The sequence below is a fragment of the Argentina anserina genome, chromosome 2 (genome assembly GCF_933775445.1).
Source record: "Argentina anserina chromosome 2, drPotAnse1.1, whole genome shotgun sequence".
Lineage (NCBI taxonomy): Eukaryota > Viridiplantae > Streptophyta > Magnoliopsida > Rosales > Rosaceae > Argentina > Argentina anserina.
The window spans coordinates 24,877,349-24,901,715 of record NC_065873.1 but is presented as its reverse complement, the minus strand read 5'-3'; the positions used below and the strand labels follow the sequence as shown (position 1 = coordinate 24,901,715).

General features: G+C 39.6%; 5 protein-coding genes across 5 annotated transcripts; all 5 read right to left on the bottom strand.

Annotated features, from left to right (window-relative positions):
* Window positions 1-2,211: 2,211 nt before the first annotated feature.
* LOC126784236 (fasciclin-like arabinogalactan protein 14) lies at window positions 2,212-3,087 on the bottom strand. The gene has a single exon (XM_050509716.1). It carries the CDS (start codon window positions 3,085-3,087, stop codon window positions 2,212-2,214), a length of 876 nt encoding a protein of 291 aa, XP_050365673.1.
* A 6,510-nt stretch (window positions 3,088-9,597) lies between these two features.
* Window positions 9,598-10,419, bottom strand: LOC126784235 (fasciclin-like arabinogalactan protein 14). Its single transcript, XM_050509715.1, has one exon. It carries the CDS (start codon window positions 10,417-10,419, stop codon window positions 9,598-9,600), a length of 822 nt encoding a protein of 273 aa, XP_050365672.1.
* Window positions 10,420-11,491: 1,072 nt separating this feature from the next.
* LOC126784234 (uncharacterized) lies at window positions 11,492-14,537 on the bottom strand. The gene is made up of 4 exons (XM_050509714.1): window positions 13,438-14,537; window positions 12,470-12,560; window positions 12,237-12,296; window positions 11,492-11,566 (listed from the first exon to the last, which is right to left on the bottom strand). Exons 1-4 carry the CDS (start codon window positions 14,535-14,537, stop codon window positions 11,492-11,494), a joined length of 1,326 nt encoding a protein of 441 aa, XP_050365671.1.
* A 1,406-nt stretch (window positions 14,538-15,943) lies between these two features.
* Window positions 15,944-18,330, bottom strand: LOC126784550 (uncharacterized). Its single transcript, XM_050510014.1, has 4 exons — window positions 17,963-18,330; window positions 17,351-17,444; window positions 16,871-16,930; window positions 15,944-16,244 (listed from the first exon to the last, which is right to left on the bottom strand). The coding sequence occupies exons 1-4, from the start codon at window positions 18,256-18,258 to the stop codon at window positions 16,164-16,166; spliced, it is 531 nt and encodes a 176-aa protein (XP_050365971.1). The 5' UTR covers window positions 18,259-18,330; the 3' UTR covers window positions 15,944-16,163.
* A 2,836-nt stretch (window positions 18,331-21,166) lies between these two features.
* LOC126784576 (glycosyltransferase BC10-like) lies at window positions 21,167-23,774 on the bottom strand. Its single transcript, XM_050510041.1, has 10 exons — window positions 23,439-23,774; window positions 22,961-23,059; window positions 22,755-22,855; window positions 22,591-22,662; window positions 22,412-22,502; window positions 22,099-22,179; window positions 21,881-21,940; window positions 21,647-21,769; window positions 21,519-21,557; window positions 21,167-21,295 (listed from the first exon to the last, which is right to left on the bottom strand). The coding sequence occupies exons 1-10, from the start codon at window positions 23,772-23,774 to the stop codon at window positions 21,167-21,169; spliced, it is 1,131 nt and encodes a 376-aa protein (XP_050365998.1).
* Window positions 23,775-24,367: the final 593 nt, after the last annotated feature.

Genomic DNA, 24,367 nt, shown 5'->3' with positions numbered 1-24,367 from the left:
GTAAATGTAAATATAAATTATTTTCAGTAAATGTAAAAAGTAATTTATAAAAGGTAATTAGTAAATTTTATTTACTGAGATTGTATTTACATTTAAATAGTACGTATACGTACAAAAATACGTATTAATCTTTATACATACAGAAATACGTATATAATATTTATACATACAGAAATACGTATATAATATTTATACGTACAGAAATATGTATATAATATTTATACGTACAGAAATACGTATTAATTGCATATTTGTACAGTAACCGTGAATAGTAACACTGAACAGTAACACTAAACAGTAATTTCGTAAAACCGAAAATTGCTGAACAGTAACCGATTATTACTGTTTCGGCATTTAAAGGTTTACGAAACGATTCTAAATTCTTTTCTTATCTTTTCAAGGTGATCGTTAAATCGAGGAAAGAAATTATCACCAGGAATTGTGGAATTACGCTCGAGTCGATAAGGTGAGTAAAATCTCACGTATTTACGAATCTACCCTCGCGGTGGTTCAATATTTTACAAGGGTATTTATTAATGAATTACGAACATGCATACAATATAGTGGACTACATATATACTGTATAAATGGTAATAAGTATATATATATATATAGTTCATTATGTTATGAACTGTTATTAATTCATTAGAAACAGTCATTTCAATGACGAGAAATTGTGTATTGAGCATGTGTTTGTGAAATATGACATGTATAGGATATAGTAAACTACATATATATTGTATAAATGGTAAATAAGTACGAATATATATAGTTTTCTATATAATGTACTGTTATGAGTTTTATTTCGACTATATCGAGCATAACTTTGAAACGTACAATATGATGTGTGATTATTGTACTTGAGTTTAACATTGAGTTTGTTAAAAAATTAATTTGTCTTTGGACGTGATTTAGTACAATATGATGTGAGATTATTGTACATGTTTGGCAAGTCGGAACCTAGCCTTGGCCGGGCGAAAGTTACGATACAGTTAGAGCTCTAGTATGTCAGCCATAGTACTTCATGTGAGGTAACGGGTGGTTATCTACTCATGAGTACTCAGATTGTTTTGGATGTTGGGTAGCGGGTGGTTACCCAATATCAGCGTAGTACTGCATGTGAGGTAACGGGTGGTTATCTGCTCATGGGTACTCAGATTGTTTTGGATGTTGGGTAGCGGGTGGCTATCCAATACCAGCGGTGTATTACGAGAGGGGTAACAGATGTGTACCAGCGTTCTTGGTACCCGTATTATAAATGCATTTAGGTAACCAGAAGGGTTACTTAATTGCTCATGAGCGTTTTATTTCACATTCTTTGGGACAACCAGATGGGCCGTCCATTGACTCATGAGGGCATTTATATTGTTGATTGTGATTTTTCGTATATATTGATATGCGAACTGTATTGTCATTTTACTCATACGAGCTATAAGCTTACCGGGTTTGTGTTTACAATCCCGGTGCACCAATTCAATGGTGTAGGGGATAATTCCGCAGGTACTGATTAGCGGAGATTGAGTGACGACTCCGGAGATTCGAAGTCGTTCGTATCCTGTTCGTGGTGAGATTTCTGGCGTGGATTTGTGTGAGAATTTGAGTGAATTTATTTGTAAGCTTTGTGAGAGTTTGTGAGGATTATTACATTTTCCATCATATTGTAATGTCGAATTATAAATTTGGTTTGTAATAATCGGTTTGACTGAGTTGTATTTGGAACTCAGAGATGATCCGCTGTGCACGTTAAATGATTTCAATTCTTTGAGATTGTTTTTAGTGTCCTAACGACTTTGATATTTTAAGTTTTGGGCTCGAAATTTTGGGGTCGTTACAATGCAACCCCATCATTTGATCCCCCATGTTTTTTCTTCATAGGAGCTCCTCTGTATTCATAAAAACTACTACATCGATCGTATTCCCGTTATGCTGAGTGGCACCGTGGTAATAACATTCCAATATATACTAGACAGTTAAACACACACCTTATTTTGAAATTTCCATCTTTACGAGAAGAAATTAATGTTTCGCTGAACTATTTCAAACTCATAATGAAATGGCACTTAAAAAAGAGTCTGATTTTCTGTTTCTGAAATTTCTAAAAATCAATTCCATACAAACTAATTCAAGATTCAAATCTTTCTACCCTTGAGGCAGGTGATATTTCTGTTAATTTCCTATTCTTATTGGCCGGATCCGTTTATCTCATGCTCGTCAAAAGAAGGCCATTAAAATCGAAACTAACCCCATCGCAACGAACCCAACACCCATCTCCGCAGCGGTAGCGCGTGCATCACTCTTACCGGGCGCAGGCGCTGGACTTGTCGATGGCGAATCTGAATCAACTTCTTTAGGCTTAGGTGGTGTGTTGTGCTTGGCTGGACTTGGAGCCTTCTCTTCGTCCGAGTCCGAGTCGTCGGGACTATCAGCAGTGCTGTCGTCTGGACTGCCAGCCGTATCGTCGGAGGGACCGTCTGCAGCGTCGTCGGAAGAGGAGGACGGACTCTTCTCCTTCCCATGCTTCCTTGGCGGGGGAGCCGTTTGTGGGGAAGGGTTAGCATTAATGTCGGGAACTCCAATGATGGAACTGACCTGAAGCACGGAAATGTTGTAGGGCTGAGCTGCCACGGACTTTACCAGCTTGGAGTTCATTTCTGAATCCTTGCTTGCCGACCCAAAAGTAATGCCGTCGTCGTCGGTTGAGATTCGGACGAAGCCCTGTTGGTTCTTAGCTAGCCCGGAGGTCTGGTACAGCGTCGTCAGCGTGGCGCTCTTGTTGTTCTTGGCCAGCTTGGTTAGCTTCTCCTTGTCGTAGTAATCGAGGATGACGTGAACGCTCATGATCGCCTTCGTGACGGAGCTGTCATCACCTAAGCCGCCCATTGCGCTGTTGTCGACGGCGAGGACGGTGATGGTGCTCCGCTTGTTGATCTGGTCGGCGAGTTTGGTCTCGGAGAGGTGTTGGTTGAAGGTGCTGAAATCGTCTTCGTTTTCGAGAATCTTGGTGATGTTGAAGGCCGAACAAGAGCTTATTGACAACATCATCAGAAGGAAGAGGGAGGCAGAGGCTTTAGGTTTATTCGTCTCCATCTTTGAAAATTGATTGAAATTTATTACTTATTACTCTTTTTATATTTTTTTTTGAGGTCTTCGCATTGAAGGCCCGGGTTGTGTTTGGAAGATTTATATAAAGGGCTCAATGTTGCATGCAGATGACTATATATAGAAAAGACAAGGAAAATGCATGTTAGAAAGAGTTCAAGTTAAGGTGTGGAGTGAATTTCTCACTCTTTTCCTGAATACAGTTATGATTACTTGATTAGTTGTTCCAGTCGTACCTAAAAATCTGCTATATCTACATTTAGTTACTGAGTTAATTATCACACACCGTAATAATGTAAAGCATGCTTAATTACATGGATCGTGCCTGCCAACGGTATTTAAACTTGAACTAGAGTACATCTGTCAACACAAATATCATTTTCTTAATTAGATATTACATATAATCCAGGCATGAGTTTTAAGTTTTATACTCAAATCAGTCAAATGTATCAAGCTACCTAGAAGTTTTAGTTGTGTCTATTCATAATCCTAATTCTAATTTATCAAATTAAGAAAGGTAAAACAACTTTTTGTATACGAACATATATTGATCTTGCTCTGTACGTAGTAACTATATTCAGTTTAAGTTTATACATGAATTAGAATCTGTTAACCCTTTCTTATAGGAAAAAGAACATAACCAAACAACGATTGTTTGAACTAAAACAATATTCTTTGCCTACATCTATGTAATAACCCGATTTTTCGGAACCAATTTTTGGATTATTTTTAGAATTTATTGAGTTTGTAAAATTTATTAAACGACAATTGTTTCTCTTTGCAACGTCGGAAATCGAAAACGGAACCGATATCGGAAATGTAAATTAGAAAAACGTTACGTTTCCGCGACGTGAGAATCGACTTTTATTTCGTCGCTCGTTTGTGAAAACTTCCTTCACAAAAGTTGTAGAGCTGGTCGATACGAGTTCGTGGACACTTCACGCGTCCTAATCGGATGTCGTACGTAAAAGTTATTAATGACGGAAGTTAGTTTCCGTTTTTGGAGGTGGGTATAAAAGGAAATTTTTAGGAGTACGGTTTCCATTTTCGGACACCCTTTCTCTCTCCTCACCCCTGCCTCCCTCTTCTCTCTCTCCCCGATTTCTCTCCCTCTCACTCAAAAATCTCACCGCCGGCCTCTAGAGCATCGCAGGGACCTCCGTAGTCGACCTCGAGCTCGACACGCCATCCCACGCCGCGTCGGAGCTCCACCAGCAACTCCAAGAATCGGCAAAAACTGCCTCCGTCCTAGGCGCTTCTCCGGCGACTCTCTGGTGCATCCAAGGCACGAATTAGGTAAGGGTTTGCTTGATTTGTTGGATGGTGTGCTTTGTGTATGGATTTGTGGCGTTTTGGTGGGAGATCGGAGGAGGAGGAGGGGAGAATACCGCCGCCTTAAGCGGTACGTGTGAGTGCGTGAGGAGATTTGGAGGCGGCCTTGGGCCGTGTAGGAGAAGAGGGGAAAGAAAAGAGAGAAATTGGGGCAGCGGTGGTGTGCTACGCGCCGTTGTTATAATCGGTGTGTGGGCCCCACGCGCGGTCGCCGGAGGTGGCGCGTGAACAATGAATTCAAACAGTAATTTTGTAAAAATTTATTTTTACGTACGGTACATGTGAATTTATTTTACGTACGGTAATTGTAAATGTAAATTACGTACAGTAAAATGTAAAAATAATTTCGGATGGGTAAATTATAATTATTATTTACCGAGACAGTATTTACGATTGAATAGTATTCATACATACAGAAATACATAAACAGTATGTACTCGTACAGAAATACATAATGAATATGTATTTGTACAATAATGTATGAATAGTAAATACATGAACAATGATTTAGTAAAAACCAGAAATTACTGAACAGTAAAATATTATTACTGTTTCAGCATTTAAGGTTTTACGTAACGATACTAAATTCACTTCTTATCTTTTCAAGGTGATCGATACTTCAAGTAAAGGGTTTACATTTGGAATCGTGGAAATTTCGCTCAGGATCATAAGGTGAGTAAAATCTCACAATGACGAATCTACCCTTGCAGAGATTCAGGATTATGCCAAAGTTTAAAGAATGAACTACGATATGTATTTGATATAGTGGATTGTGTATGTGTATAAATGATAAATAGGTACATATATATGGTTTGCTATACTATATACTGTCGTAATTTCTGTTGTGAATAAGTTCATTTTGGTGTTGAGATTATTATATTGAGCATGTTGATTCGTTTTGTACAATATAATGTGATGATTATTGTACGTGGTTTTAACATTGAGTTTTGTTAATATGTTTTTCTTCAGACGTGTTTTTGTCTTCGGATCAGTCTTCAGACGTGTTGGCATGTCGGAACCTAGCCTTTGGCCGAGCGAAAGTTATGATACAGTTAGAGCTCTAGTCTATCTGCCGGGGTACTGCATGTAATAACCCTAAAGTTTCAAAACAATATTTGATTTGATTTGAATGCTATAAGTTATGAAATTCATTTAAAATGAATATGATTGTTTGCAACTTTACGGAACGGAAACGGAAACGTTCTCGGAACGTTTAATAAGAAAAACATTACGTTTCCGAACGAAATTATCGACATTTATTCCGTCGCTCGGTTGCGAAAACTTTCTTCACGAAAGTTGTAGAGCTCGTCGATACGAGTTCGTGAGCATGTGACGCGTTCTAATCGGACGATGTACGTAAAAGTTATTAACGCCGGAAGTTAGTTTCTGATCTGGAAACTAGTATAAATAGGATAATTGTGTGTTTAGGGTTTCCATTTCAGGAAACCCACTCTATCTCTTCTTCCGCCTCCCGCGGCTCTCTCTCCCCGATTCTCCTTCCCACTCTCTCCCGAGTCGCTCTCCCTCCCCGATCTCCGCCCTCAGCCCTTCGTGGCTTGCACCGCCGCTCTCTACGGCCTTGCGAGCTCCCCTGCAAGCGACCCCGAGTTCCCCGCACCGTGCCTCGCTGCCACGAGCTTCGACGACAAACCAAAGCTCGGAGGTTACCCTGTTGCATCACGCATCTTCACCGGCGAAGCTAGGGCACGGGAACTAGCTCATTTCCACCGCCTCTCCTCCTTGGCACCTCCTGCAACCGATCGAGGCACATATCGAGTCAACACCACACCCTCGGCTCAACCTCCACCTTCGCATGGTTCTACCTCCTCCGGCGACGTCACGGTGACTTCGAGGAGCGATTGAGGTAATGGATCGATTAATTGAGTGTTTGTGATTGAAGATTGTTGGTTGTTTGTGATTTTTGTGGAGATCGGAGATGGTTGAAGAAGGGTGGGTTACCGCCGTGTTAAGCGGCGCGTGAGAGCGTGTGAGGTAGCCTAGGGGCGGTTTGAAACCGTAGGAAGGGAGAGGAGGAGGAGATGAAGGGATCGGGCACGGCGGCCTGCCGGAGGTGGCGCGTGCACCCCACGCGCCGCCACGTGCGGCGGCGTGAACAATGATTCCGGGAATGGTAATTTTGTAATTTATTTTTACGTACGGTAAATGTAAAACTAAATTTTATTTATGTACGGTAATTGTAAATATAAATTACATTCAGTAACTGTAAAAAGTAAATTCAGAAGGGTAAATCAGTAATTAATATTTACTGAGACATAATGTATTTTTGAATAGTAATTATACGTACAGAAATACGTAAACATTATGTACTCGTACAACGATACGTATTGGTTATGTATTTGTACATTAATACGTGAATAGTACTGTGAATAGTAACCGTAAATAGTAACAGTGAACAGTAACCGGTTATTACTGTTTCGGCATTTAAAGGTTTACGAAACATTTCTAAATTCTTTTCTTATCTTTTTAAGGTGATCTATAAAGCAAGGAAATGAATTATCTTCGGAAATTGTGGAATTACGCCCGAGTTAATAAGGTGAGTAAAATCTCACATATTTACGAATCTACCCTTGCGGTGATTCTAAAATATTTGCAAGAGTTTTTAATATTGAAATACGACATGTATACAATATAATGGATTATATATATATTGTATAAATGGTAATAAGTATATATATATATATAATTTGCTATATTATATACTGTTATGAATTCATCTGAATTAGGTCAATTCGATGACAAGCATGTGAGTTTAATATGGAGATTGTTTAACGTTTTGTCTTCGGACGTGTTTATAAATTATGACATGTATAAGATATAATGGATTATATATATATAGTATAAATGGTAAATAAATACATATATATATAGTTTGCTATATAATATACTGTTATGATTTTATTGTGATGATGTCATTTTGATGACAAGATATATCGAGCATGTGATTTTGATTGGTACAATATGATGTGAGATTATTGTACGTGATTTTTAACATTGAGATTGTTAAAATGTGATTTGTCTTCGGACCTGATGTTTGGTACAATATGATGTGAGATTATTGTACGTGTTTGGCAAGTCGAAACCTAGCCTTTGGCCGGGCGAAAGTTACGATACAGTTAGAGCTCTAGTCTGTCTGCCTTAGTACTGCATGTGAGGTGACGGGTGGTTATCTGCTCATGGGTACTCAGATTGTTTTGGATGTTGGGTAGCGGGTGGCTATCCAATATCGGCGGTGTATTATGAGAGGGGTAACAGATGTGTACCAGCGTTCTTGGTACCCGTAATATAAATGCATTTGGGTAACCAGAAGGGTTACTTAATTTCTCATGAGCGTTTTATTTCATATTTCTTTGGGACGACCAGATGGGCCGTCCATTGACTCATGAGTGCATTTATATTTGATGATTTGTGATTTTTCGTATATATTGATATGCGATTATATTTTCATTTTACTCATACGAGCTATAAGCTTACCGGGTTTGTGTTTACAATCCCGGTGCACCAATCCGATGGTGTAGTGGATAATTCCGCAGGTGTTGATTAGCGGAGATTGAGTCACAACTCCGGAGGCTCGAAGTCGTTCGAATCCTACTTGTGGTGAGGTTTTTAGCGTGGATTTGTGTGTGAGAATTGGTGTGGTTTTATTTGTGAGAATTGTGAGTGATTGTGAGGATTATTACAATCCCGGTGCACCTATTCGATGGTGTAGGGGATAATTCCGCAAGTGTGGATTAGCGGAAATCGACGGACCACTCTGAGGACTTGAAGTTGTTTTTTTATCCTATCTTGTGGTGAGGATTTGTGTGGATTTATATGAGGATTTTTACATTTCCATATGATATAATGTCGAATTATATATTTGGTTTGTAATAATCGATTGGACTGAGTTGTGTTTTGAACTCAGTAATGATCCGTTGTGACTTTAAAATGATTTGTTACAATCTATTTATTAGACTTTTATAGATTAAGTCATTCGCATGTTAATTCCTTCAATAAATTTGCATATATCTGGGTGCACGTACGTACAATACGTACTCTCTTGGATCTCACTTTTTGGAAGAAGCTGCCAACGCAAGGTTCGTAGATCTCCTTATACGTGAAATCATCTGGCATCCTCTCCATTCCTTGGTTTAGTAAATAAATCATACAAAATGGTGATTGGGATAGCTCCTCTTAACCAGAGCCTCTTGTTGTGCTGGTTTTACAGAGACATGCTTAGAGATTTTAGAGGTGCTATTCTTGGTGCCTTATATATGACCTAATATTGATATCTCGTGATCGGGCTCTACGGCAGCGTAGATATGGGGATTATTAAGACTAGCAAGGAGTACGTTAGATACTTATTTTAGATTGGTATGGGATTGAAAGTTTGAAACCGGCCATATACGGTGATTTGTTGTTGATTCGTTTATATATATATTGTTCTTCCATTTTTTCAATGAGTTGAGTTGCGTAATTGCTTATATCCTATCTCTCGATCATATGGATAAATTTATATTCTTAATACATTTATTGGGAAGGAAACAAAACTGAAGAGGCTCTTGCTAACATGATTGAACAACTCTTCCGATCTGTCTTACACAGTTACACAGACCTCTTGTCATACATTATTACTGACGAATGTTAAAAAGCAAATATTGAGTTTCTTGAGTTCACGATGGAAGATATTAACTTCAAGGGATAATGTCAGCGTACGTGTTTTGACTTTTGAACACTACTCGATCTGGTGATATTTTCTATATCCTCGTGTTTACGTTACTACGTATCCCAAATTGGTTCAGGGATCATCACCGGTATGTGTTCGATGAAATGTGCTTATGGGTTTCCTTTGTTCCCTTTAATTGTTGTTGTTGAGGTGCGTAGAAATTAACCTAGTGCATGCATGTACATATATGCATCATGGTATCAGTAATTATCGTACTACATTATGGTTTGCAGTTTCCTTAGTTAGTTGGTTAATTAGTTATTAGTTATGTATTGTAGGCCGGAGCGAGCAATTAAGGAATTAAACGCCCTCTTCCATTTCAATGTATTGAGAAAATATACATTTGCCTTCTACAATAATCATTCTTGCATGAACACCAGGTACGTACTAACGTACTCATCCCATTCTCTTCTCATGGAGCGGCGTATACAGCATGAATCTAATTAAGCCAAAATTGAAGCCAAACCCATCACGAGAAAGGCACCAAGAGCCAACTCGACGCGAGAAGCAGCCGAGGGATTCGTAGGAGGTGCATGCGTATCGGCAGTTACTGGTTTTTCTGGTGAGTGCTCTGGTGCATTCTCTGGTGCTTCTGTTGGGGAGTCTCCGGACACTGGTGGAGATGAGAGCACTGCTTCATCAACATCATCAGGTGAGGGGGCGACGGCATCCTCCTCAACGACGTCGTCTTCTTTAGCAGGTGCAGGAGCTTTCTTAGGTGCACTACCGGGGCTTGCAGCAACAAGGTCAGGAATCTCAATGAGAGAACTGACTTGAAGCACAGAGATGTTGTAAGGCTGCTCAGTGACGGACCTGACAAACTTGGAATCCAAGCCACTACCTTTGACTGCTGAACCGAAGGCGATATCTCCAGCTTTGTTTATCCCTACGTTAATGAATCCCTGCTGGTTCTGAGCCTCGCCTGTGGATTGGAGCATTGTGGTTACGGTTGTGGGCTTGTCTTTCTTTGCCAATCCCTTTAGCTTGGGCTCATCGAAGTAGTCGAGCACGACGTGGGCGGCCAAGACCTTCTTGGCCTCATCAGCGGACATGCTGGAGAGGCCGGAGACGCCACCATTGTCAACTGCGAGGACAGTGACGGTGCTGCGCTTGTTGATCTGATCAGCGAGCTTGGATTCCTTGAGGGCAGCGCTGAAGCTGCTCAGCTCTGAGTCATGCTCGAGGAGCTTCAGGATGTCAAAGGCGGAGGCCGAGGCGACCAAAAAGAAAGAGAGGAAGATGATGGAAGAGGCTTTCCTGTCCATCTTTATTTGTGATGTCTCCCTTTTATTTTGGTGCTTTGAAAGATGAAGTTTACCGCTTTCTCTTTCAAAGCATGGTTTGTGCAGAAGGGTTTGGGGGAGTTATATACTGCAAAACAACGATTGGGTGTTAGAGAGATCTAGAGTTTAGGAGTGAATTTCTCCTTTCCATTCAAAACTAGCCAATGCTTTTGACCGATTAGTTAGAAATTGTCTAAGAATAGTCGATCAAGACATAAATTAGACATTGTTTGCAAACATGTCGATCGATCGCCATTAAACAATCTTCCTAAATTTGGATACCGAGTCTAGATTCATGTTTCAAGCGTCCCGGGCCTCGGGGTGGATCGGGTGGTGATTGCCCTCATCGCATTTTTAATTTAGTGGTTTTGTAAGGAAATGAGTACTAGATTAATGACTAGATTTGATATTATGAGATGGAACAAAAGGGAGAAGGGGTGAGAATTGAGAAAGCCTCATTCTCCCTAACTGAGAGGGGTTTTACTCATAACAGATGCTACTTGATGAACAAAAGACATGACAGTTATCATTCAGTGTATGTACAACAATATATCTGCAAGAGAATTATTATTCCTAAGCTGACTAGGATTAAAAAATTCCTTTCATATCATATATAAAAGAGGATGCATTTTAACTGCATACCACATTCAGAAATGATCATCACTCAGATGAATTGATTTACCTGTAAAGCATAATCAACTCTAGAAGCAAGCACAAAGGCAGCATATATAGAACTTAGAACCACAAACATTGGAAACTAAATTTGAATACTATACCGTACGTCAAAGCATCCCAATAATATCTCCAGTACTTGATTGCCTTCACGCACTAACAAAAATGTATATCGATATCATCATCCTATCTCTCAACACTGACCCAGATAATGGCCCGCCAGCGGTTTAGAAAAGAGCAAGTATTGAACTATTGATGCAGATGATCACTAGATCAGTAGTATAAGCTTCTACATTCAATGCAATGAAACTCCCTAACAACGAAAGTATATTTCCATGCTGGTACATAACTCCTCTTGCATGCAGTGCTTCACCTTCACTCATTAGTTGGCCATTGCAGCAGCAACAACTGACTCCACGTCTAGTTCCTCCAAAATTTTATATGGTTTCTTCATGTCCTGCAAATATATCAGTAAATTACACAACTCCATCAGTAAGGTAAAAAAAATTCATGAGCCAATAGCCTAATAGTTAATTATCAAAACATAATAAACCATTCCCACACTTTTGCCTGTTACTGATATTTCATTATTTTAGTTTCTAGGGTCAATTAATGTTCTGTAGCTATATTTTTCTCCATTATTATCATGAGGCTCAAGGCAGTCAAAGCCATCCTCATCTGAGCATGGTTACTAGAAAATTTACTCAGAAACCAAGATTAAGCATTCTGGTACTTGATTTATTTGACTTGAACCTTTCCTAACTAGTTCACACGTCCATGCATATTTTTTTCATTCTCTACAAACACTAACTACCACTAGTTGTCTCATAGTAGATTGTTTTAACTATTAAGATCCCAGCTTACTTCAAGGATACAGATTCACTGGTCTAAATCATGCCTATTGTTGAAAGAATATAGCCATCATTTCTATTCGTTAGCATCAAGAAGAATTTAACAATTATAAGCATGTTTATCATGCCTCTCCTTTCAAGATGTAAAAGCATATACCACAAACATAATGAGGATCCTCAAACAAGTACAAAAAGTCTGAAAAGGAAAAGGCATAGATAAGAACTTGAAAATCATATAAACACACAACCTCTTATATAAAAGGGTGGAAGAATTACCATATAATGGATGATTGCATCACCACCTACAACCCGCATTTCAAAGCAACCCTTTCTTATCTATAACAAAGGGAAAAAACAAAGAAAGAAGTTAAATCACTAACAATGCCTTATTCAATTGGTGTATGATAACTAATTGGGATGAAGAAACATTAGTCCTGGATTTTGCCAGTAATGGTCTTTTATAATTTTAATTTGTTGATGGTGAAAACCAGATGATAATGAAACCATACCTCGTTATCGATTGTCACAATGCAGCCAACACTCTCCAAAGCAGCTTTCAACTCTTGAGCCCTGGCCATGAATAACGGACCGGAATCCTCGCTGAAAAAAAAAATTAAAGGAAAAAGGAACTGTCTATAAGATGAATGGAAGGCAGCAAAATTCAAGAAGAAATAGCCGTGGCATGAAGCCCTCACTAGAGTGCTGCAGGGAATATGGAGAAGCTAAGCCTGCTTCACCATTTCCCCAGAAATGCAAACCAGCCATAGTATACATATATATAGCAAGACAGTAATACCAAGTGTCAAACTGAAACTTTAATTATCCTATTATAACCAGAATTTGTTGTAAGCATAAGGCCATCACTTTTCACTGGTTCAGTAAAAAGAAGTGTTTCCAGCAATGAGAATAGTCTATGAATACAGAATACAACATACATCAATATCACTCCAGTTTATCGTTGTATTTATTCACTGGCTTCTACTAATTGATCGATTTAAAAGCTCAATTACACTACTGCAACAGTCATGAATCATGCTTGTAAATATTCAGATGCGCACAAGTTCAACAGGAGGAAGCAGTTTGCTCTTTATATTCATTTTTGTTGCTACAACTTCTTAGCCACCAAAGCAGAAGAACAAAAGCAATCCATTGAAAATTTCACTGCCAATTTAACACTGCCTAACGCAGTGGTCACATTTTCTTCTCCTCTGCTTTAATTTCTTAAAAAAGACGCAATCAGACCAAAATTTTCTACCTATATACCTTTTCAGAACAAGAAATTGATAGTAATACTAAAACATAACAAGATTATCAAAGAAAGCCTAGTAAAATGAAGTGAGTATTTCGGCCTGCGTTTTCCCCTAATTTTGATATGAACAGCGATTAATCAACGATATGAACAGCACGAAATACAAGATCAAATTTCAACAATATTATTCAATACGAAACAAAGATAGAGGGATAGAAATGGCCTCACCAGTGCCTGATATGAATCCTCCTCGTGTCCTTGTTCTTTGTTCCTTGTTCCTTCTTGATCTTCAATTTTCCCTTGCCTTTGCGTTTGCTGGACTCCGCCGCCTCCTGGCCTTCTTCGGACTTCGCCGCCGCGTCTTCACCAGATTTCGCCTCTTTGTCCTCATCGGAACTCGCCTCTTTGTCCACTCCCGATTTCCCCGCTCCGTCTCCGCCGGATTTCTTAGCTTCTTCTCCGCCGGACTTCTTAGCTTCGTCTCTATCGGACTTCTTAGCTTCGCCTCCATCGGATTCCGGCTCTTCGTCACTATCGGACTCCGGCGCTTTGTCTCCATCGGACTTCTCCTCTTTGTCTCCGTCGGATTTCTCCTCTTCGTCTTCATCGGACTTTTTCTCTTCGTCTCCATCGGACTTCTTCTCTTCTTCGTCTTCATCGGACTTCTCCTCTTCTTCGTCTCCATCGGACTCCGCCTTAGACTTCTCCGCCTCCTCCTTGCTCCTGGCGGCTGCTCTGTTTGCTCTCATCACCTTCTCAGGGTCTTCGAACTTAAACACCTTAGCACCTTCCTTTTTCGGCTTCCGCTTTGGCTTCCGCTGCATCGCCTCCGCCTTTTCTCTTTGGCCCCGAGTCTGCACGCCGGGGCTGGCCTTGGCCTTGGCTGCATTTTGGCCTTGACTCGTCGCTGCCTGGGGAGTGTCTTCTGCTTGTTGGCGGCGAGTCTTCTTCCCGGAACTGCTGGCCTTGGCCGGCGATTGTTCCTCGGTTGCTTTTTGGCCTCGACTCTTCGCTGCTCGGGGAATGTCTTCTGCTTCTTTGCGGCGAGTCTTCTTGCCGGAACTGCTGGCCTTGGCCGGCGATGATTCCTCGGCTGCTTTTCGGCCGCGACTCTTCGCTGCTCGGGGAATGTCTTCTGCTTCTTTGCGGCTAGTCTTCTTGCCGGAACTGCTGGCCTTGGCCGGCGATGGTTCCTCTTCTTCTTTCCGGCTGCGATTCTTCGCTGCTCGGGGAGTGTCTTCTGCTTTTTGGCGGCGAGTCTTCTTGCTAGAACTGCTGGCCTTGGACGGCGATGGCTCGATTTTGTCAGCCTTGCGCTTTCTCGCCATTGTTACGACTCACAAACCCTAGCAAGCTTTAGAAGCAAAGAAGATAGAGAGAAGATAGCTCTGAGCTTTTTGCTCAAGATAACAAAGAAATGGAATAACTGAATTGGTTTCTCTCTCCCTTCTCTCTTATTTCTCTCAGCTCAGGCGTGCCTTGTGTACCGGCTGTACAGTTGGCTCAGTCCTGAATTATATTCTATTTTTTAATCCGAAGGGTCTAGAATATCTTTCTTCCTCCAATTTCCCGCTACACTGAACGGCTGAGATTCGATTAAGCAATACTAAGCGACTCTCTGACCGTTGGATAGTCAGTGTCACGAAGTGTGTGTGTGTGTGTGTTCTGAAGCCAAAACGGGGAAGGTCCGCTTGTCCACACATTTACGACTCACTAAACTCACCCACAGTAGTACCGTCACGCTCACCAAGGCACCAACTAATTTTATATTAGTTACCTGATCTTGATTTATTAGTTACTATAATACAGAATGGAGGAGTCAAACTAGTCAATCACTATTATAATTCTTACAGGAAATGGAGAATTTATTACCCTTTTTTACGGTTGATACCTTTTACCGCTTTAGTAAATGGAGTAGCAGTGTTTCCGTATGAATGATATGATCTTGTTGACTTATTTTGCTGAGGGATTTACCAAATGTGACTTACTTTGACGATGGATAAAGAACAAAGTAGACTCGGTGTGATCACAATTCAAAATTACTAGTTTATTAAATGAAAAACGAGTTTGTGTCCGTACAATCGACCGTTATTTATTTATTTATCCGAATTATAATAATTGATGAATGATTAAGCCTTCATCAATTGTGAAGACGGTAAAAATATACGTGTCTTGATAACAAATTAGTAATTGATCAACATAAAATGCTAGTTTATCTATACACACGACGATTTCTTATTGATTTATCAAGTTTAGATGATTAATGAGTATAACTCTTTTTGTTACATACATTATGCTTAACTTAATCGTTTTTGTCAAAGGTTCTTAGAAAACCGTTTCATCACTGGTAGTATGTATTCTTTCGCTAATGGTATCCGTGTCACTCTTCCCTTAATACCACATTTCATTCTAACAAAATATTCATTGCATTTGAAAAATTGCTATTGGATCATTTGAATGTATTTCTAATGCCAATGAGAACGGTGCATAGAAGAGTTGTATAAGTGATCTCTAAATCCGCTTAGGCTATTGAACACAACTCGCAATTCATTTAGACGAAATTAACGGCAAGACGTAAAAGATAGACGAGTGAAATGCAGTGTTAAACGTAACCCAAAATGCTAGTACAGCAGAAGGTAATGCTTGTTCGAGTAGCAGACTAGCAGTTGCACCTATCAATGCCTAGGCTCAATTATAAACCAGAATCAACTCAATTTGGGGAGGGAGCATAGAAATTAGAATCAGAGATTGGGAAACTGAATTTAAATATGATCATATATGTAAAGGATATCTAGCACTTGGCTTGACTAACAAAAAATATGATCACAGGTATCCTAAATATAGGATTAGTAGTCTAAAGTCTCTACTTTCAATGAAGCAAGTTAAAGATTACAACAAAAAGATGTTCCCCCATCTAATATATAACTCCACTTCCATGCCACGCATCACCTCATTCACTGGATCTTCTGAATTATATTGTCAATAACATCCTGCATGTTCAGATCCTTCATAGGTTTAAATGGCCGCTTCATGTCCTGTTAACGAAAACCCGTTAAGCCAATTACAGAATGTTCAATTGTGTAAACAAGTAACTCATCAGCAGAGATAATAGAAAAGGCAGACTATTATGTTTTTCCATTTCTGCAATAGCATCTAGGTTCAGGATTGGTAGAAAAGGAAGTGTCCGAAAATCAAGTTCACACAAGGAAAAGACGCAATATAACAAGCATCATATAAGATAGTCTTCATTACACTAGGTTATTCAGTTATCATTACTACTAGTACTACTAATAGAGTTGAATCCATTGGGATAGGTTTCAAGTTCTGCCAAAGATAAGTTTGCAGGACTGCAGGCTACGTGGATAAGTTTGCTGTGACACAAACATGACGCATTATCAGCAACCTATTTCTACAACCTACAGATACCAGTCTTTTCTTTTCATAACGATCCGCAGAAGTTCAATAATTATAAAAAAAAATCATGATTTCTCTTCCTTAAGTGATCTCCTTTGACCATGGACAAGCACATTACCAGAATAGAATGAGGATCCTCAGAAATTTACTAAAATGTAAAAAACGAAAGAACATAGGCAAGATTTTTTTTTATTAAATACAATTACAGCTCTCTAAATATAGGGTGGTGTAAGTCTGTAAGAGTTACCAATAGACTGATGAACTTCTCACCACCTTCTTCCCGTATTTCAAAGCAACCCCTTCTTGGCTATTCCACAAAGACAAGAAAAAGAAAGCAAGTTAGTTCACTAAATTGTCGTACTTCTTCATTATTGGAGAATATAACACAGAAAAATAAACAAGCAGTTGGTCCCATACATTCATTTACTATCTTGCTAGAATCATATTATACAACTTAAGCTGTAGATAGTGAGAACTGAGCAGCAAATGATGGCACAATTTATGAGATCAAAGAGTTTATACAACCATGTTAAAGCTCTACTGTTTTAAATGCATTAGCTTCCAAATAGTTCTAATACTTTCTGAATCGAAACTAAATTAAGTGTACGAAGAAAATCAACAGAGACAGAAAATTGAATCTATCACTAGAGTCGTATTAGATAAGGAAAAGATTGTCAAATTCTATTATACAACCTGCGGTTAGAGTGAATACCCTTCATGAACATACCTTAATAGGGTTAATTGCCACAGAGATGCCAGGCAGACTCTCCAAACTAGCTTTCACCTGCTCGGCCCTTGTCTTAAATGCATTGCATTGCGTGCTAGAAAAAGAAAACGAAAATCAGCAAAAAAGAACAGTAATCCTTTAAATAAGTAGCTAGCAAAGGCAAAACACACACAATTCAAGCATCGGTTTTGGCTAAAGCCATCACACTGTGTCAAAACACAACCCAATCGAATAGTTTTCATACATTTGCAAGTACAACCGTTTGGTCTCGTAATCAAAAATTGTTATAAGCATCAAGCCATCCAATTAATATCATTTCAAATCCAATTAGCGGCCACATTTCAAAATGGAAGCAAACATGCCGGAATTGACAATTCTAACGGTAACCCTCACTACACCTTTTTCCCAATTCAAATTCGTTTGTCTCAATTGGAAGATCAAAATTGGGGAAGCAATTATATCCGAGCCTCCCCTAATTTTAGGGGCACAAACTAAATCTAAAATTATTGTGTGAACAGAAATTAAAATAAACTATAGTAAAATCAGAATCACAATTTCTACAGTCCCTAATCTTTCTGAGCAAGCAAAATCAAAGGGATAGAAATTCGTCACCAGCGTTCAACCACAATAGTCTTCCTGTTCACCTCCTCAGCTTCAACCTTGCCCTCTTCTTCTTCTTCAGTCTTCACTTCCTCCGGTTTCTTCGCCTCTTTCTTCTTGCTCTTCTTCCTCGTCGCCGCCGGTTTCTGAGGAGTCGCTTTCTTAGTCTTACCACCACCTCCCTGAGTGGAGCTTCGAGTCTGCCGACGGGCCGCGGCCTCCGCGCCCCGAGTCACCATCCGAGTTGACTCGGAGGGGTTCCCCGCCGGCTCGGCGTCCTCATCAGCCTTGCGTTTTCTCGGCGCCATTGTCACAGCCCGTAAACCCTAGCAGGAAAGAGAGAGAGAATGGTGCTCAGTTATCTCTTTCACTCAGGTGAGGTCGTGGGTTGTTCAGTTTTGTTTTTCTTTTTACTTTTATACATATATTTTTTTACTTTTTAACATTTAAGAAGCGGGCTTGCCGCTAGCGGATGATTTTCAGTTTCTATCGAAAAATGAAAATGGATGAGCGGCTGGGATTGCCAATGAGTGTGGAGGGATGTGGAGAGTCTTTTTTAATTTTTGAATTTTGAGCACTACTTTAGGGTTTACGAGGCCCCCAAAACGGTAAAACCACATTAACGTCGTCCTAATTGGTAACTTTCTATTGGTAGATGAAACAATGGATTTTCAACAATTGGAATAATGAGAGGACTATCGTGGGAAAATTATATGTTGCAGCGCTCCATGCGTGCAGTGTTCCTAATTCACCGTCCATACACCACACACACCTCACGTGCATTTTAAGACACCCTCTATCCACCGTCTAATTCGGTATGTATGGTATGCAACGCTGCACCATAGACAAATCCGATTATTGTGGCTGAGAACAAATATATTAGCTTGCACCACAAAAACAGGAGATCTTAGGGTTTTCTTTTGAGGTTTCCTGCTCGTCCGGCGGTGTGTCCCTTGATGTCGTCCTTGGACGGGATTTGTAGCAGGTCCATGAGAGCCTAGCTTAGGGGCTGCTGGCAGTGAATATGTTGAGGGCGGCTATTCTGGTGAGGCGATTTTTGAAAGGTGGTGTGGGGTTTGGGCAGAGATTTGAGAAGGGATAGCGACGACAGTGGCAAGGTCTTGACTAGTTTGATCCGGGTCGGATCTTTGTGCCCGCCGCTGGTCTGGATCCAGACGATTAGGGTGCCACTACCTAGGCTGCATGGAATCGGGTGCGGGTACGTGGAAGCGAAGCGTTTGGAAACGCGGAAGCGTTTTTTTTTCAAAAATTAAGGAAGCGGGTGTGTTTTGGAAGCATCGGAATAATATATATATATATATATATTATATTTTTATATTTTATTTTTAATTATTTTATCTAGTATTAAAATAATTAGTTAAATATTAATGACTTATTTTCTATCCCATGATTATCTTTGATTATAGCATTATTAAAGCTTCATTTCAAAATTCAAACAAAAGAATGTACAACATAGTGTGAAGGTGTTGGACACGTGCAAGTCAAAGAGACATGACTAGATGAAATTGATAAAAAAAAAGTCCGTCTTCCCTCTGTCTCTCTCTCTCATATGGATTTTTTTTTCATATCTCTCCACAACTCTATGTCTTTTCTATATATCTCTCTCTCATCTAGATTTTCCTGATATCTCTTCCCCATATTTCTGACACATATTAGATTGATTGATGTTATTCATCTTTAACCGCTTAACGAAATAAATAAGAAGATGAAACGACAAGAAGAGTCTCAAGACATTGATTGATGAAATAGAGGTAGAGAAGGAATCACCCTTCCAATTTGGAAGTCAAAGCTTCCGCCGCGCTTCCAATTTGGAAGCCAACGCTTCCATCGCGCTTCCAATTTAGAAGCCAACGCTTCCGTCGCGCTTCCAATTTGGAAGCCAACGCTTCCGTCGCGCTTCCAATTTGGAAGCCAACGCTTCCGCCGCGCTTCCAAACCCACCTTTTTCGGAATCGCGCTTCCGTCGCGCTTCCCCGCGCTTCCGAGCGCTTCCGCTCCCGCTTCCGCTTCCGAAGCGGGAATCGGTCTTCCAACCAAGCTTCCGTGCTATGTAGGCCACTACTATGCCGCAAACATGGTTGGAGCTTTTATGGTGGTGGCCGGCATTGACAAGGGGTGGCCATGTGATCGGAAGTCGGCAGAGATTTGGTTATCTAGCGCCGGTTGCTCTGCAGGTTCACAGGAGGTGGGCTCGGGCCATTGGGCCTAGGTTTGGGGTGGGGCTCTAGGCCTTGGTTTGGGATTTTTATTTTATTTTTTCAGTTTTTTAGCTAAGTATATCATTGGGCGTAGGGCATTTGTCTTAATTTTAGACATTAACCTTTAATTAAGATTTGTAGTGTCCCTTGGGTAGTCTCCTCTGGTATGGTGGTCCCAGTAGTAGCAAATGAGTGGTAAGGTTTTTCCTGCTAAAAAGTGGGTACCGGCTTCTTTGGTTCCTTAGTGACTCTATTGCGCCTCTCCTCATAGATTCAGCATATGAATAATCAGAGTTCTAATTCAGGATTTTGATTGTTCTGCACAATTTAAATTCTATCGTAGCCCGCGAGGGCGGAATATGTTAATGTTGTATCGTACATTTTCTTCGACTTTACGTCGATTCTAAAAATAAAAAAATTAGAATAATGCATCGGTTATATTACCCTTTCATAAGTAATTTTACAAAAATTTAGCCATATATGTAAGTTGTAACTACTCGAGCGTCTAAAATTTCAGAAGCGCTACATTCTATTACAAAACTTAGAGGTCTCTCATAGTCTATCGAGGAAATTGCCTAATGACGCATTGAATTCACGACTTATAGTTGTTTATTGTTCTTGTTTTTGGTCCTTAAAGCCTACTTAGGAGGCAAAGCAAGAAAATTAAAGTCGAACAGTATCAACAAGCTGAGATGGGCACTACTAGTATGAGAGTGGGATTAAAACTAACTGTTTGTACACATAGAATACACTTGCTTAGGTGTTTTCCTCTTTATACATATACAAAACCTGAAATAGAATGCAATTCTCATTCAACATTGAGTATGCTCTAACCAGAAAAAGGTGAAGTAATTTACAACAAGCAACAGCAGCCTCTGTACCACCAATCCCAGCCATACCCTGACAGCTTCACTGACATGACAAAATATTCACAGCAAATATCCGAGATGACAAGCCACATGGCATTGTATGATTGGTCAACAAAGAGGAAAGAAAATCAAACTTTTGTGTAATTGGAGAAAAGGTGCATCAGTTTTCCCAGAGTTTCAGGATAGAACTTTCTGGCAAACAAGAAACATGGTCGCTTCATCCCATTCCACATGCAAGGAGCGCTCAGTAGTGTTCTCTGCAAGAGTGAAATGCAATACTCGATGAAATTTTCAAGCTAGGATCACCCCAAAGTTGTGCTACACTAGGCATTGCCGCAAGCTAGGGCGTATACACCTTTTGTCTCACGATCCTAGAATGTGAGTCATGTGACCGAACGTGTATAAACCCGCAATAGGTAAGTTCTTATCGGCAAGTAAATCAAATTATTTAAGTATGGTTTTCTGAAAGGTTAGTTGTACCTTTTCGTCACTTGTCACATGTGTGCTTTCAGCAATGGACTGAAATGAAGGTGAAAATGTGTTAATGAATGAATGGAATGTCGCATGAAGCGCAGGAAGTTGAGAAAAGGGGGTTTACAGAACTATACCGTGATGTTCCTAAGAAGATCATAACTAACATCCTGTGTTCTAAATGCTCTTGGATGCCATTTTCCTTCAGACCAATCGACAAATGTTACTGACCAATTTGCAAGACCAGAAGGATCTTTCATCTGATAAAGGGGAACAATATTAGTGGGAAGAGTGAAATGGTAGGTCAGATAAATTTTGGGGAGTAATTGAGTTGCAGATCAAAATGAAACCAAGAGTAGCATAGTGCTAACCCGAAAGAAGGTCGGCAGGTAATGCTCGTCCGAATAGCAATTGCGGCCATCCATGTTCGGCTGAGAAATTCGAAAAAAATCATCACCAAGATGTTAAATCTTAAGCTAGTAATATGTTTCTTGTGACTCTAGTAGTGTATACACATACAGGCACATGATTTCAAGATATAACACATGTACAGATGCAAGAATTCAGTGAAATAAAAACAGCAGATCACCCTGCAGTGAAGCTTGAACTTGGTATAGTATAGACTGTCAGCCATCATAACAATTGCATGTTGCCTCTTCATAGTGAACCACTGCATTAGAGAAGCGCATTAGAACATTCCCTTTGATGATAGGTAGTAGCATTTTATAAAGGAATTATGTTTTCGAATCCGTTAAGCATTAAAAAGGATACAGATTCTATAAATCTTATAAGCCATAACGGAAAAAATCATCAGAGGTCCATATATGCAGCAGTTGTAGAACTTAGTCGACGATCAAATTTTCTCTCTATATTATACGTATGTTGTTGAGATAAGAACATACCTGTGAACCCTTTCGAAATTCCTGCTTTTCAACTTCAGGCATCATATGCTCAGAATATCGCCCAGTTCCATGCGGACCAGGATCCACAAAACTAGAGGAAGAGAAATATCACAAATCAGATGAAAGTAAATACAAATGATTAACTGCACCAGAATACGAGCTTAGTATAGTTTGCTTACCAATCTATAAAGCTGACATTTGTGTACATGAGATAGTTATATACATAATCGAAGCTATGCAGTGGTATGCAGCTGAAAGGAAAATGTAAAACAATCAATTAATGGAACTTTCAAAATATATTTCAGCATAACATCATCATATAAAACTTCGAAAATTAAATTACCTATCAGACAGCAGAACAAAATGTTGGTTATCAGGATCTAAAAGTGCATTAGCCAAGAGTCTCTTTTCTGCCTCAACCATTGAAAACTTCCCCCAAACAACCTGATAGTTAATTATCAAAGGCATCTATAAATGATTAAAGACATCCATCTTGCTGGAAGGGATAAACTTTTGCTGAGCTATAACAAAGCAGTGAGAAACTCCTACCTGTTCACTATGTATATCTCTATCGACAAAATAGCGGCTCACATGTATTGGTTTCTGCTTAGACGCATGTACATAAACACTGAATTTGTCCTCGTGGCCCTGAAAACCATTCCATTCTTGTTACACTTGAAAAACCAAGAAACACAATAGTTTCCCATATAGAAAGCTGAAACTTTCTTTATCGAAATGCAAGATCATACTTCCAATTCTCACTAGAGAGTGGATAATATACTCCCATCAATTATCTTCAAGTACTTAGAAAACCAAAGGGCAGACAGATTATAGCTAGGGATACTATCGGTAGTCTGTACCTTAAACATAATGTGTGTAACGTAAAGGCAATTTTACAAATCATTCTTAAATATGAAGTTTCAAGAGCTATGCATAGATATAAATGAACTGTGTTGTATGTATCTAGGAGTTTAAATCTCCAAGCATATGTCTATAATATAACACAGAAGGGGCCAGAAAGCCTTACCTGAAAGAAATTTTCCCATAACTCCTCGAAAGGTAAAGTGCCCGGAGTCAAGAACATGAAAGCAATTTTCGGATTCTTCGACTGAAGAGGAGGAGTCTTTAGAATCTCCTTGACTACAACTTCAGATGCAGTCTCATCATCAGTTAGTTCCCTTGTAGGAGTAGGAGGAGCCTTGCCAAACATCCCACTACAATTAGGAGAAGAGAAGAGATAGCATGTGGAAGAGCTTTGCGACGGGTAGAAATAAGCAGTGATCAGAAAAACGGAGACGACGCAAGCCAATGCAATTATCCATTTTTGTCTTTTCAATTGTGTACGAGACCTTGACTTGGACATGACCATAATGTCTTTCATCAATTGTGGCTTCCATGCACCACCTTTCTTCAATTGGGTTGAAGGCAACATTTTGTTGTTTGCATCCTCTGCTTTACTATTCCCAAATTATACCAAAGAACCTGAGAGCACACACACACTTTCAGATTATATTACAATCACATAGTTAAATCAAATTAGCTCAACAAATTTATCACTACCATTTGCTCATTTGTCCCAGATACATGAAATTTCAGCCTATAAGTTTAGTTCGTCGATTCATCAATGTGGGTTTCCAGCATTTTGCATCAAAATGGCCACATTCAAATACTCAATACCAGAAACAGAAAAGGGCAAAAACAAAATGATCATACCTATTGAACATATAAATTGCGTACCAACAAAACCAGAAAAAGAAGCAATTTCTAAGAAGATGGGAGAAAATGAAAACCTGAGTTTGTTCTGGATATGTGATCAAGCTTCAAATGCAGATGATTGAGCGGTTTTGGCGGGTGTGAATAAAAGTATGAGGGGATGCAAAGGATTGTATTGTATATGAAGGATTTTGACGATTATAATGACTACGCGTGAATCTCTGGCTCTGGATAATTAACAAT